General features: G+C 36.2%; 1 protein-coding gene across 1 annotated transcript in view; it reads right to left on the reverse strand.

Annotated features, from left to right (window-relative positions):
• Nucleotides 1-2,725: 2,725 nt before the first annotated feature.
• Nucleotides 2,726-14,965, reverse strand: part of LOC140168218 (very long chain fatty acid elongase 4-like) — a 40,528-nt gene continuing 28,288 nt past the window's right edge. The window contains exons 4-7 of the mRNA XM_072191556.1: nt 14,701-14,781; nt 6,677-6,848; nt 4,424-4,551; nt 2,726-3,858 (exon numbers count right to left, since the gene is read on the reverse strand). Of these exons, the coding sequence (XP_072047657.1) occupies nt 3,583-3,858; nt 4,424-4,551; nt 6,677-6,848; nt 14,701-14,781 (657 nt within the window). The 3' untranslated portion in view covers nt 2,726-3,582. The remainder of the gene's footprint in view (nt 3,859-4,423; nt 4,552-6,676; nt 6,849-14,700; nt 14,782-14,965) is intronic.

Below are 14,965 nucleotides of genomic sequence, written 5' to 3' on the forward strand. Positions count from 1 at the left end.
TATTATAGGGGCAACTACTGCACTGGAAATTTTATTTCAACACAGACAACAGTTGTGGAGTTACAGTCAAAAATGAGGGAAAACCAATATTTGATCAATAAATCAATAACTACTTGACTTGAGTTGCTGAATTTTCAGTGCAGTAGTTGTTGTCCTTGCCCCTATAATATTCATATCTTACTTGTCACCAATGCGCTATAATTTTTGAGAAAAATGCAAAAATAGGCACAAAATTGGCCAGGGTGTAGTACCCCCTTAAGTGATCCAATAGCAGCAGAATTGGGACTTATTTCTCCACTTCAATTTAGAATTTGACCTAAATTCACTTGTATTCATATGTATTCTATACTTTAGGAATGCCATATACATCTTTTTCATCTTTTTTCAAGACCACATGGATATATGTGACATGATCAAAGGGAATGAGTCACATGTCGACTCTGGTCGAAAATGAGTTTTACATCTGTTTCTAAAGAGGACATTTAGAGCTTTCAGAAACTGAAAACCCCAAGTTGATACGACTTTTCTTTGCGAAGTTACGTTAATTTATCAATCTCTGAAAGCAATATAAAACAAAAAGAATTTTGACACCTTCTTTGCCAATATCTCAAAATCAATATTAGCGACATCCGACTCATTTCCCTTGATCGTGTCACATATGTCCAATCATCCATATATTGAGGAATATGTATTTTTATAGATTATCATTATTAGGCCAGTGGCCAGGTATATGAATCTTCACCAGTTTCTCACCCAGTGATAATCAATGAAGTACATGGTGAGGTGTTTACGCTGTAACAGTGGTTGAATATGTTTCTTAATGCCATATATTATAAATGCCCTAAAATTCTGTCCTTTGAAGTTCAGAAGGGTGTCCATACTGAGGAACATCAAACATGTATTGTTAAACAAAATAATCAAAAGCCTCAATACTTTATTGTTCAGTGTTAGTATAGTATGATCAGCACGTAATCGGCGGGATTGTTAAATGCTTTTACCACTACGCCGAAAAGTACATCCATGTTGAAAGTGATATAGTTGACATGTTTGGTCTAACTTGTGTGTTTTAAAGAAAGTAGATAAAGTATAGGACTTGAATTAATAATTTGTGATGTTTCTGGCGAGATTCTTGAAATAAAATATATTGATATTAATCCGCGATGTTATAAGGCCAGACGATTATGAGCTGATCAAGCTATGCTGAGCTTTCTGCACCATTACACTGGCGAATATGTTTGTTAATGCCATATTTTAGAATGCCCAAAACATTTCAAGATCATATTCATATTGAGGAATAAATAGATTTAAACAGAACATACATTATTATTACTATTTTAATAAATTTCATATGAATGAATACAGCAGAATGTGACCGTATTGCAAAGACACAATGTCGGGGGGTGAAAATATTGATCAAACCAATCAAGTGGTTGTATATGCATGCATTGATCATGCAGTGTATGTGTTCGTTCATCACACTATATTCATTCAAATGAAATTTTTACTATAGGTGAGGTTTCTGCACCATAATAACAATGGCTGATATGTTTTTGGTTAAGTGTTTTTTGGTGTGTAATTTGGTTCTGCATAATTTACCAATTTCCAGTGTTGTAGGTCTCGAGACCAGCTAAGCCTGGTCTTGGTCTCGGTCTCGGACCTGCTGGTCTCGGTCTTGTTCTCGGTCTCGGCCCTCCTGGTCTCGAGGTCTCGGTCCGAGACCGGCTTCGAGACCAGCAAAATAGCACCATTCTGGTCATTTGGCAGCCTTTAATTCATAAATTGTTTTCATAAATTGAATCATTAAAGATTAACTAAATCTCTCTAATTAACATTCTCATTCTTACTTTAGATAATTAGGCCCAATTATTAATTGTTCAAAATATCATATAAACAGACTCTATCTCAATCTCCAGAATCCTAGATTATACCGCTCCGTTTAAATCTATTTTTAGCAACACATCATATATTTCTTTGCATTTGCCTAAATAATCATACGCACATCATTCAAAAAGTAGCAACATTACAGTTAATCCCAGCAAACACAGAAACCCTTCTTGGTTTTCTTCATAACATTTCAAAGGACTCAAAGGTTACCAAATAATGTTAAAATGTCTACTCTAGATGCTAGGAAAGGTTATGAAACGTTTAAGTTTTTTTACAATAAGGTTTCAGAATTTGTTGTACATAATGATATTATAAAGTTGGCAAAACATTTATTAAATAACATTTGGCAGAAAATATTTAACAAACAGCATTTTCATACTAGGTATTTTAAAATATTTCCTAAAGTCCACATTATAAACCTTAAATTATCAAAGTGTTAAACAACCTTTTGGGAAAATGCTCTGTCACGTTTGTCCTCAAAATTATGATTTTTAAATGAATGTATTATAAGTGAATTTATTATCTTTTTTAAAAAGTAACATTAGTTTTTTTCCCGAGGATCTATTTTTTTTCAAAGTCCATTCATAGCGAATAACGCGAAATAAAACTTGCAACATTATAGTAATGATCAAAGGCGCATCATAAAGCTCTATAAGTGTATTTTTTAGCTTTTGGGCACATATATTAATTTTTTGCGCGTTTCGCGCTCACAAAAAAGTCTCAATAAAACCGACCAAAATAGGCATATGCTCGGTCCCTGACCCCCATAAATTTTAACGCTTCCGGCACCACTTTCATTTTTCAAGCCCGGTCTCGGTCTTGGTCTCGGACCTGCCGGTCTCGGTCTCGGACCAGCCGGTCTCGGTCTCGGACCAGCCGGTCTCGGTCTTGGTCTCGGACTGCCTGGTCTCGGTCTCGGTCTTGGTCTCGGATAGGCCGGTCTTGACTACAACACTGCCAATTTCCATTCAGAGGAGGTCAGTTAACATATACGTCGCAGGAAAAACCTCCTATGTGCTTGTGGCCCCTGTACATGTTTAAAACAAACCTGCCAACCAGTTACATACGGTTTTGCTTTAAAAGCATGTTCAGGGGCCAATGACACACGAGGTTTTTCCTGTCCAAAATACATGCTACAGTGAGCTATTCCAGTTGAATTCCATACACCCCCAATGGAGACATGACCTTAATCTCCCACACAGGGGGTGTAGATTTCAAATGGAGTCACCCATTCAGGTATTCATTCCAGTTGAAATCCATACACCCCGTATGAAAAACATGACCTTAATCTACCGCACAGGGAGTGTGAATTTCAAATGGGGTAACCTGAATGGGCAACTCCAATTGAATTCTACACCCCTTGTGTGAAAGATTAAGGTCAAGTCTTCCACAGTGGGTGTATGGATTTCAACTGGAATAGTCTAGTTTATGGAAAAATAGAGTGGTAACAGTATATGGAAAAATAGAGTCTACATGATAAAACAAGGTTTCTGTTAGTAGAGATGTCAAATTCAGTACATTGCACACTAAAAAAAAATAGGGACGGCGATCCCAGATAGGTCGTCCGAAGATATGGGTAGTGAACAAAAAGCCTACATAATTGTTGACTGACACACTGACGCTGACCAGACTTGTGATGCCATAAGGTCTTTTCCTTCGGACGACCTAAAAATGGTTTTCCGTTCACCAACTCATCATCTACTTTGTCTTTTTCCTCTCATTGTAATCACCGCCAGACTTGATGCCATTTTCTTTGCCAGCTGTTGAAGCGACACCATTGGAGGTCTTGTCAGCCTTGGCTACTTGACTCTTGGGCAGTCTCTTCCCACGTATGTATGCGTGGATGTAGAAATTCATGAAGAGTGAGAAGATGGTGATGCCGTACACGATGAGCGCCCACTGCATCCACAGTGGGAAGTTGCAGTTGACGTACAGAGACTGGGCGGCATGGAATAGACCGATGGCAAATTGGGCCTAGAATATAAGCAAGATATTGATACGCTCATTAAGCAAACATGATCAACTGAAGCAATGAATGGGCTTTGCAACTTAAAAAATAACAACCCAAATAAAATTGTATGTTCTTTTACAACTCAACATTTAAATCTCATTAAATCATTTTGGAAAATATAGGAAAATATTTGAAACTGATTAATATCAACCAGTAGCATTTTTGAAGTTTGTTCGGCTTATAATAGGCAAAAAAATTGAGACTCATTACATTGTGAATTGAATCTCATTTCCTTGTGAGATACAATCACAATTACTTTGACAAGTTAGCAACAATGAGTTGTATCATCAACAAACTATTATTTACCATAACAATATGCAGACTATTGTTCTCATTTGGGAAACACAGTATTGTCACTGTGCATCCATCCACTGTTTGCTTTGTAATGGTGCATCCAACTGAAATTATAATACCTACTGTAGCTCCACAAAACATTGCAATATCGCACAGGGAAATCAGAAACACGGGATAGTGGACTTAACACGGCTTGGAAATAAGCTCTTCAAATACAAGTCATAATATACTTACAAATTGGAGTTGTGTTAGATATCTTTTCCACCATAGATATTTATAGAACCTTGGTCCTGCTGCTGATAGTGTGTAGTACCCATACATGACAAAATGGATGAAGGAATTCAATGTAGCACCAAACCAAGCTGTGAACATGGAGGAAAAAAAGAGAACAATTAAACATGTCATAATTCTTTGAAAAATGCATTTATTAGATCTCATCTCAATCCTGAATACACACGTCCAAACCAAAAACACATCAAACAAATTATTTCTTAAATACGAGTGGATATTCATACGTAGTGGTAGATAAAATGAATTAAAGTTTTAACTTCAACACTACACTATTTTTCGCTCACCTGGAACGTTTTCACTAGTCCGACTAGCATCTTCAGCAGATGGTGATGCTGTGATGATATCTTGTCTACAATCAGGATATTCCTCACTGATGACGTCATATGATTGACAGAATGACGTCATAGGATGTTACGTGTAGTGTTGAAGTTCAAACTTTAATTCAAATTATTTCTTGTTCTGTTCATTTAAGTATACAGGTTTCACTCATGGTATGGGTGCAGCCACAAACGTAAACTACCGCAAAAATACTGGGTAGGCAGTTGTATTTTTCACAGCATCCAGGCCCGTAGCTAGCTATAATAGATTTTCTAAAATGTAGATCTTTTTATAGACCCTTTACTCTCTACGAATTGATCAATGTATTGTTTGCCAAAGCTCAAAACACCATGTGCAAGATGCTGTGAACTACCAAATCGCAACTGTTGACAATAGTTGCTAACCTTAAAAGTAATGATTTTAAAAGCACTCGTATTCGGCACATTTTTCGGTAAGTACTCATGAGCAATATATTGGTTTATTAATTAGCAAGACTTTAGACCAATGCTTCTTTTCCAGTAATTAGTAGTTCTGCTTGGGCCAAATAATACAAAAACAATTCATGCTTTTGCCAAAGTTTAGATTATAAATTCACTGATAACAAAACAATGTCATTTTTGAAGGGAAACTAATATGCCCTCCGTCATTTCCGAAATTGTATCAAACAAATGTTGTCACCACAATTCACATTTATGCTAGGTTACACAAAACTACTTTCTAGTTTGTTTGTACATTATTTCTGCTTTGAACATTAATAATAAACCATGAACAGGGAGTCTGAAAAGGTAGTGAACCTTTTGTTTGTGCCGCTACAATGTTTAGACAAGGGAATTTTCCACAACTTGTGATTTACAGTAAAGGGGATTCAGTGGTGTAGCACGAGTCATGCAATGGGAGGAGTACCAACCATGATTGTGGGGCTACCGGGTATGATGGGGGTGGGGGGGGGGGCACAAGCCATTTTTCAGCAAATTTTCTTATGGGATTTAGATGAGTTGACTTCTGACGTTATTGCCTGACAGTATGCGCACGCATCATCACAATTTCCTTTGTTTTTTGCCTGGCAGTATGCACGTGCATCATATTTTGTTCAGGGCCCGTGCTTTTAAACCTCCCGCCACATCACAATAAGGCTATTGAACAGTGTTGTGGTTACATGCTCTTCGCTGAAGCATATCGATATACCGGTCCCTTGCCTTTGTTGATAAACATTGAGGTCAACTCATCTATACATTTTCAAATCCCCCTCCCCTTGTGCCCTAGATGAGGCTACGCACAGACGAGAGCACTCCATGAATTCTGTCAGGTTTTGTGTAGAAATTGCTCAAAAAATAATTATAGCTTCCTTCTCTTTGATATTTACTCCTGCTCCAGGTTGTAACAGAACTTAATCAAATCAAATTGTATGGCATCATATGGTGCCCAACAGTGGCGTACCATGGCCGCCCCAACCCCGGGGGGCTGAAGAAAATTCAATTTTGCCGCCCCTTCCTCAAAAGCCCGAAAAGGTTGACCCAATTTTTTTCTCGGTCGTTTGAAAAAGTGAAAAAAAAAAAAAAAAAACGGTTTCAGGCGCTAGCGCCCTAAAAGCAGCACATTTTGATGTAGTACCATTTTTTCACAATTTTTTAGGCTTTATCAAATTTTGCCGCCCTTTTTTATTTACTAATTCTTTTTGCCGCCTTCGTTTTTGCCGCCCTGTTTTTGCCGCCTTCTTCTTCCACCGCCCTTCATTTTGGCCGCCCCTGCTTTTACCCCCCGGGTGCTGGCACCCACAAAGCCCCCCAAAAAAAATACGTGCATGCCCAATTTGTTTAGGCAAAAGGTAAATCCTGCCCTGTTTCTGTCTATGCTCAAAAGATTGAATGAATTACTCACATTGTCCACCAGCCACCCATTTCATTCCAATCCACCAGAGTGCAAACATAGAGGCATGGTGATAGACATGCAGAAAGGTCAACTGGCTGTTTTTCTTGCGTAAAATAAAGATGAGAGTGTCTAACATTTCAAAGCATTTGGAGAAGTAGAACCACCATAAAGCTTTGGCAATCTGTGAAATATTAAAACACACATTAAGATTATTAATATTGATACAAATTTATATTACTATTACTAATAATTCTGAATTAACTATTAATTTTCTATTACTGATAAACAATAATATGTAATTAAGCAACAAAAACCCAAACAAATTGCCATGAAGCTAGGGTTTGTTTGGAAGAGGCTAAATTTTGTCAAAAGCAGCCAACTTTGGCCAAAAAACAGCTGTAATTTCATACAGCTAAAAATATTTAAAATCCACAAAATGCAAAATCTGGGTTGGTTGGCCCGTAGAACAGTGTTTTTTTCTTCCCCTGATCGATTAAATTATTCTGCCGAAAGCAGTATGTATTCGAATTGGAACTTGAAACACGACTATTGGGCGAAATAATAGCCGGATTGCCATGACAAATCATTCTGTCACTCAGGTTTGGGCTCGTTTTCCATGTTGCCACGAAGTTTTTACGGTACAAAGTGCTCAATGTGTCTGCATGTCGGGCTAATGAATTATGCATTAGAAAAAAAAAAAAAAAATGGCAGGGACGGTCATAAATTCTTTATACGGGGTTGTAGTAAAATGTTTGCCTTGAAGAGTGATTTTAAATAATGTTTTACTTGATTCTGGACTTGAAAAGAATATAAAGCTGTGAATGTGTAAAGTGTTTATTGTTTTAAAGAAGTTAATCTGAAATAAGGTATCTGTGAAGGATTTTAGAGATATTTAAAGGGCCTGCACCCCCCGTCTTACAAAAATGTCGAATTTTTTTGTGAACGGTACCTAAATAGTTCAGCCTGATACGAATATTTAGGGGAGATCAGGGCAAAGTGGAACACGGGGCAAAGCAGAATCATCAGTCGGCTGCGGAGCAGGTGACTACAATCTTTGGCTGCATCCTTTTTTGTACTTTGTGTACTTCACCTCTATCTTTTTAACCAAATATCCCACAGAGTCGTGCGATATGTCAAACTTTTCCTCTGGTCATAAAGAACAAAAAAGTCAGTGGTCACATCTCTGTAGGATCATTGGTTAATGAGATATAGTCACTTTTTTGTACTTTGTGTACTTACCCTCTATCTTTTAACCAAATATCCCACAGAGTCGTGCGATATGTCAAACTTTTCCTCTGGTCATAAAGAACGAAAAAGTCAGTGGTCACATCTCTGTAGGATCATTGGTTAATGAGATATAGTGACTTTTTGTACTTTGTGTACTTAACCCTTTATCTTTTTAACCAAATATCCCACAGAGTTGTGCGATATGTCAAACTTTTCCTCTGGTCATAAGGAACAAAAAGTCAGTGGTCACATCTCTGTAGGATCATTGGTTAATGAGATATAGTCACTTTTTGTACTTTATGCACCAACCCCTCTATCTTTTTAACCAAATATCCCACAGAGTCGTGCGATATGTCAAACTTTTCCTCTGGTCATAAAGAACAAAAAGTCAGTGGTCACATCTCTGTAGGATCATTGGTTAATGAGATATAGTCACTTTGTTGTACTTTGTGTACTTACCCCTCTATCTTTTTAACCAAATATCCCACAGAGTCGTGCGATATGTCAAACTTTTCCTCTGGTCATAAAGAACGAAAAAGTCAGTGGTCACGTCTCTGTAGGATCATTGGTTAATGAGATATAGTGACTTTTTGTACTTTGTGTACTTAACCCTCTATCTTTTTAACCAAATATCCCACAGAGTTGTGCGATATGTCAAACTTTTCCTCTGGTCATAAGGAACAAAAAAGTCAGTGGTCACATCTCTGTAGGATCATTGGTTAATGAGATATAGTCACTTTTTGTACTTTATGCACCAAACCCTCTATCTTTTTAACCAAATATCCCACAGAGTCGTGCGATATGTCAAACTTTTCCTCTGGTCATAAAGAACGAAAAAGTCAGTGGTCACATCTCTGTAGGATCATTGGTTAATGAGATATAGTCACTTTTTGTACTTTGTGTACTTAACCCTCTATCTTTTTAACCAAATATCCCACAGAGTTGTGCGATATGTCAAACTTTTCCTCTGGTCATAAGGAACAAAAAAGTCAGTGGTCACATCTCTGTTGGATCATTGGTTAATGAGATATAGTCACTTTTTTGTACTTTATGCACCAAACCCTCTATCTTTTTACCCAAATATCCCACAGAGTCGTGCGATATGTCAAACTTTTCCTCTGGTCATAAAGAACAAAAAAGTTAGTGGTCACATCTCTGTAGGATCATTGGTAAATGAGATATAGTCAATTTTTTGTACTTTGTGTACTTAACAATCTATCTTTTTAACCAAATATCCCACAGAGTCGTGCGATATGTCAAACTTTTCCTCGGGTCATAAAGAACAAAAAAGTCAGTGCTCACATCTCTGTAGGATCATTGGTTAATGAGATATAGCACTTTGTGCATTTAACCCTCTATCTTGTTAACCAAATATACCACAGAGTCGTGGGATATCTGATATGTCAAACTTTACCCCTAGTACGTGAAGACGGCCTGATTGGGGCGAGGTTCATATCGGTGCGTATGCACCAAATATGTATCTTGTAAACCTTAAGTTTTGCCTTGCCTTGCTTCGTAATCATGTTTGGGCTGGACAAAAAAAAAAGTTCCACTTTTCCCCAGTTTCCCCTCGGTATTTCGTCTTTAAGCTTACTGATATACAGGGATTGAATACGGGTGTCACGGCCCTGGTTAGTGTGCATTCAAATCAGAGATCCCTGTTCAAGGCCATCTTACTTAGCCGTCGAAAATGATTGCAAATTACACATTTGTAATCATTTTGACCACAAAATATGATGTGAAAACACAGGTAAGCAATGAGAACAAGTTCTCAAACATTGAAATTTGTAGCTTACTACAACCTGATGATGTACTCATCCCAGGCAAACCTTAGTTAACACATTTGCTAGTCAGCCAAATTACCGACAATGTCAATGCATATTTACATAGAAATTTAAAACAACTGGCAAGAAGGAAACCTACATAAATATGTTTTCTATACTTCACTTGACCCAAATATATGATTTTTATGGTGATAAGACAATCGCACATGGAATTTTAGAGGGATTTTGATAGCAGTTCCAAAAAAAAAAAGCTGCTATCATAATGAGACTAAGATCTAGAAACACCCCCGAAATGCCGTTATTGGGGAATTTTGCTAGCTGAATCTTTTTGATGAAAGTCAATCTTTGACAAGATGTAACTTTGCTACGGAAAGTGCTATGAAAAAAAGATTTTCAGTTTTGGCTTTGTTTACTCAAGAGCTTTAATTTGATATATAAAATGATGCAGTTTGATGGCAAATTTGAATTCACCTAGCATACCTACATATATACCATGTACATGTCAGATGTACGGTATATTGTATTGGCAAATATCCATAAAAGCGTTCATTATAAAATTATTTTGATAAATTGTCACATTTTATGCCATGTATTAATATCCTTAAAAGTGATGCAGTTTGATTTGCGAACAATTTGTCGACATAAATGACCTTCCCGGAGAAACGGTAGCCCATGTCAGATGTACGGTATATTGTATTGGCATATATCCATAAAAGCGTTCATTATAAAATTATTTTGATAAATTGTCACATTTTATGCCATGTATTAATATCCTTAAAAGTAACCGGTGGATTTGCGAACAATTTGTCGACATAAATGACCTTCCCGGAGAAACGGTAGCCCATGTCAGATGTACGGTATATTGTATTGGCAAATATCCATAAAAGCGTTCATTATAAAATTATTTTGATAAATTGTCACATTTTATGCCATGTATTAATATCCTTAAAAGTAACCGGTGGATTTGCGAACAATTTGTCGACATAAATGACCTTCCCGGAGAAACGGTAGCCCATGTCAGATGTACGGTATATTGTATTGGCAAATATCCATAAAAGCGTTCATTATAAAATTATTTTGATAAATTGTCACATTTTATGCCATGTATTAATATCCTTAAAAGTAACCGTGGATTTGCGAACAATTTGTCGACATAAATGACCTTCCCGGAGAAACGGTAGCGCATGTCAGATGTACGGTATATTGTATTGGCAAATATCCATAAAAGCGTTCATTATAAAATTATTTTGATAAATTGTCACATTTTATGCCATGTATTAATATCCTTAAAAGTAACCGGTGGTTTTGCGAACAATTTGTCGACATAATTGACCTTCCCGGAGAAACGGTAGCCCAAAATGGGTTACATTGCATAATATGCAGACGAATGGTCAAATTAATAGAAAAATACCTGTGATAAATTTATCTGTACACATTGTCGCACTCTGAGTGACGTATAGTATATTTGCAACCCTGTGAACAATTTGTCGACATAATGATGTTCGCGGAGAAACGGTGGCCCAAAATGCGTTATTTTTGGTCATATGCAGACGAATGGCCAAATTAATAGAAATATACCTGTGATAAATTTATCTGTACAAATTGTCGCATTACGAGTGACATATGGTATATTTGCAACCCTACTGTGGATTTGTGAACAATTTGTCGACATAAATGACCTTCGCGGAAAAACGGTAGCCCAAAATGGGTTATATTTGGTAATATGCAGACGAATAGTCAAATTAATAGAAAAATACCTGTGATAAATTTATCTGTACAAATTGTCGCACTCCGAGTGACATATGGTATATTTGCAACCCTACTGTGGATTTGCAATTTGCAAACAATTTGTCGACATAAATGACGCTTGGGATAAATTATTAGAAAAATAGGGGTTTTTTGCCTAGTCCTTTTAGTACTTTTTTGGTCCTGGTGACAACCCTGCAAGTACGATATTTCACATTGAAATTGTTTTGTTTAGAAAGGTGATTATTTAATTTTTAAAAAGAGGGGTCAACCATGTCTGTAGGAAAATAATTAGCAAAGCTATGGGCAAATGTATTTTGCCAAATTCTGTGACCATCATTGACGGTACCTTACAATGAATTACTGTACAAAAAAGCAAGTACCCATTATGCAACATTTTTCAGCACAGCAATCAATTTTACAGAAAAGAGATTTTATTTGAAAAAATCATATCACTGTATGATAACATCTGTATCAAGGTGTACCAATTGACACTTTTTGACTTTCAACCTGAAGTTTCTGGTGTCCAAATTTCAATTTTATTTGTATTTCCTACACAGTTATTAAGCTATTTCTGTGGTCACAAGTTGAAGGAGGCCCTCTATTATCTATACGCATCCATGGCACATGATACGTGATTATACCCTAGTTTCCTTGTGTGTAGCCTTCTTCACTCTGTACGAAGGCTACAGCATCAATATATTGAAAAATGCAGGGTACATCGATCATGTCAGTAAATATTTTGTTTTGGGACTGATTATTCGGACTACCACCCGGCATGCAGGTATTCCTGCATTAAATACATCAGAATTATTACCATTGCAAGATGGCTTAAAGCTAGCATTTCAAGTATCTCTTAAAAGCTAATAACAAATGGTGCCTGCTGGAATCTCTTGAGGCATTGTCTTTTTTAAAGACATTTCTTGTTTGATTTATTTGAGGAGTGAAATTATCTTATTAAAACAAAGTGTGTGTAATACTTTTTACATTTAATTCACTGGTTTATTAGTATTTTCTTAAAAGATGCATTTATTTATATGTCTTTTGCATTTATTTATATAAACTTATTCATTTATCCTATACTTTTTCCCATTATGCAATGAAAATATAAACATGTTCTATGGGCGGGCTGACCTATAAAATAGGGCTAAAATTACCCAAAAATATCACCAAAATCTGACAAATCTGAAAAAAAAAAAATCTGAAAATTTTTGCAAACATATTTTCTGGAAATGTCAGCCAAAATAAATCCAATTTTGGCCCCAAAATGGCCGATGTTACATGATTTTAGCTGAATTAAAAAAAATCTCCAAAAGGCAAATTCTGGCTCAGTCGGGCTATTAGAACAGGGTTTTCCCCATTTTAAATGCCGAAATTCTGAAGATTCTGTCACTTTATATAAACCAAGTAAAAAACCAAAGTTAATTATCACAATATTGTTTGTTTGTGCCAAATAATCGACTTAGACAGTTTGTTATTCATGCCTTTTTTAAAGGAAGCTGGCAATTTTTTAGATGTTTATTATTTTCAGTTAAGGAGCTCATTTTCAAGTTCAAATCCTACTGAATTAATTACTAATTTCATACATGCATGCATCTACAATATAGCAGACCACATTCAGTGATAAGGGACCGTCCACAAACACTTGTTGGGAGGGGGCCTGATGCAAACAAATTTCATCGTGAATATTTTTCGGGGTACCCCCCTTTACAGACTTCAAAAATTTTAGGGCCCCCCTTTTTGACATGAAAATTATGGGTCAACCCCATAGAAAAGCATATAAACTAAATTTTCCCAGGAAAATTTGTGGTCATTTTTTTCAGACCCCCCCCTTAGGAGGGTCAAAATTTTGCAGGGCCCTCCCTTTTTGCATCAGGCCCCCCTAACAAGTGTTTGTGAACACTCCCTAAGTCATATATTTGAAGTTGGAAGACATTGTCATCATATTTTTCTAATCAGGGCACAACCTTTTGTTACATGCATATTAATGTTTATTAAATAAAAATATTTATTTTTCCTCTACCTTAAAAATGAAATTGGGTTGCCTTTTCAAGCTGCAAGTTTGTTCTTTTCTCGCCAGCTGAAATTATTGAATGTCTTTGCCTTGGATGTGTGCAAATTAATCTTTAGTTATGCGTGGCTTTTTAATATTTTCACATTAAAAATTACAAATTGAGTTCAGTTCATGCGTCTCAATCTGGTTTTTTATTTGAAATATGATTAAAATTTCCTTGTGATTAAGGTCAGAATCTCCAACCATAACAAAGTGGACCACCACAATTAAGATGGCAGATAGAAAGACTTCAGTACATGCCTTTAATTTATAATGTGCCCTTTAGATAGATGGAGTGCTAATTAAACAAGAACTGTCTTTAAAAAAGACAATGCCATATATGAAATTGATATAGGTCCAATAGGGACAGGGTACATTGTTCAATACTATACATGTATAAATTATGCCCATGTCACAGGCCCTAAAAACTTTATTTGTCATCCGATTTTCGCTGTTGAAAGTTTATTGCATGTACTGTAGCTAGAAACAAATTTGGGTACAATTACCAAATAGGGTGCAACTGGCTAGACTTGAGTCCAGTCCTCATTTACGGAGTTTAGGGTTAGGGTTTAGGGTTGGGGTAGGGCAGTCTTGTAATAAGACTAGTAGAGTTGCACCCTATTCGGCAATCGCTCCCAAATTTGAATATGACATAGTCAATTGTGACATGATCTGGTTCATGGAGGCCAAAAGGAGGCACTTTTGAAAATTGAGTAACAATAATTATTACCTTATAAACATTGATTATTAATTAGGCTATCGCACACTGAAAACACCAAAGTTCTAGCATACTCGGTTGTTAAGTTATGAAGTTTTGTGATGTCTATTTTCTTATGTATTTTATTGTTTTTACCCCATATTTTTGCCTTTATCTCAATTTCAAATGTGCCGCCTCCATGGACCAGATTGTGTCACAATTGATGTCAATGTGATGTAGCCTATACATGTATATGTAAGACAGATCTCAATTTCAAGTTTGCCGCCTCCATGGACCAGTTTTTGTGTCACAATTGATGTCAATGTGATGTAGCCTATATATGTAAGACAGATCTCAATTTCAAGTTTGCCGCCTCCATGGACCAGATTGTGTCACAATTGATGTCAATGTGATGTAGCCTATATATGTAAGACAGAGATCCAGTTTGATGTAAATCTTCAATATTTCCATTATACATGTAGGCTTTCAAGAAGAAAATTTTTAAATATATTTCAATTCTATTTACCCTGTACTCATGTGGATCATAGGAGTATACCACTTCTTGACAGCTTAGACTATATCCAAGTTTGTAGCCACATATTACATTCTGTAGAGACATAAAACAACAAAAACATGGTATGAATATATAATTGAGCACATAATGAGGAATTATCAGAAATATTTTGTACAAATTATATTGAATAGCTGCACTATCAGATGATCAAAGTATAGAGTTTCCTGTCACCCCACCTGTATTTTAATTCTTATTGGGATTTTTCAAAAAAAATTAA

The sequence above is a fragment of the Amphiura filiformis genome, chromosome 13 (assembly GCF_039555335.1).
Source record: "Amphiura filiformis chromosome 13, Afil_fr2py, whole genome shotgun sequence".
In the NCBI taxonomy this organism is placed as follows: Eukaryota; Metazoa; Echinodermata; class Ophiuroidea; order Amphilepidida; family Amphiuridae; genus Amphiura; species Amphiura filiformis.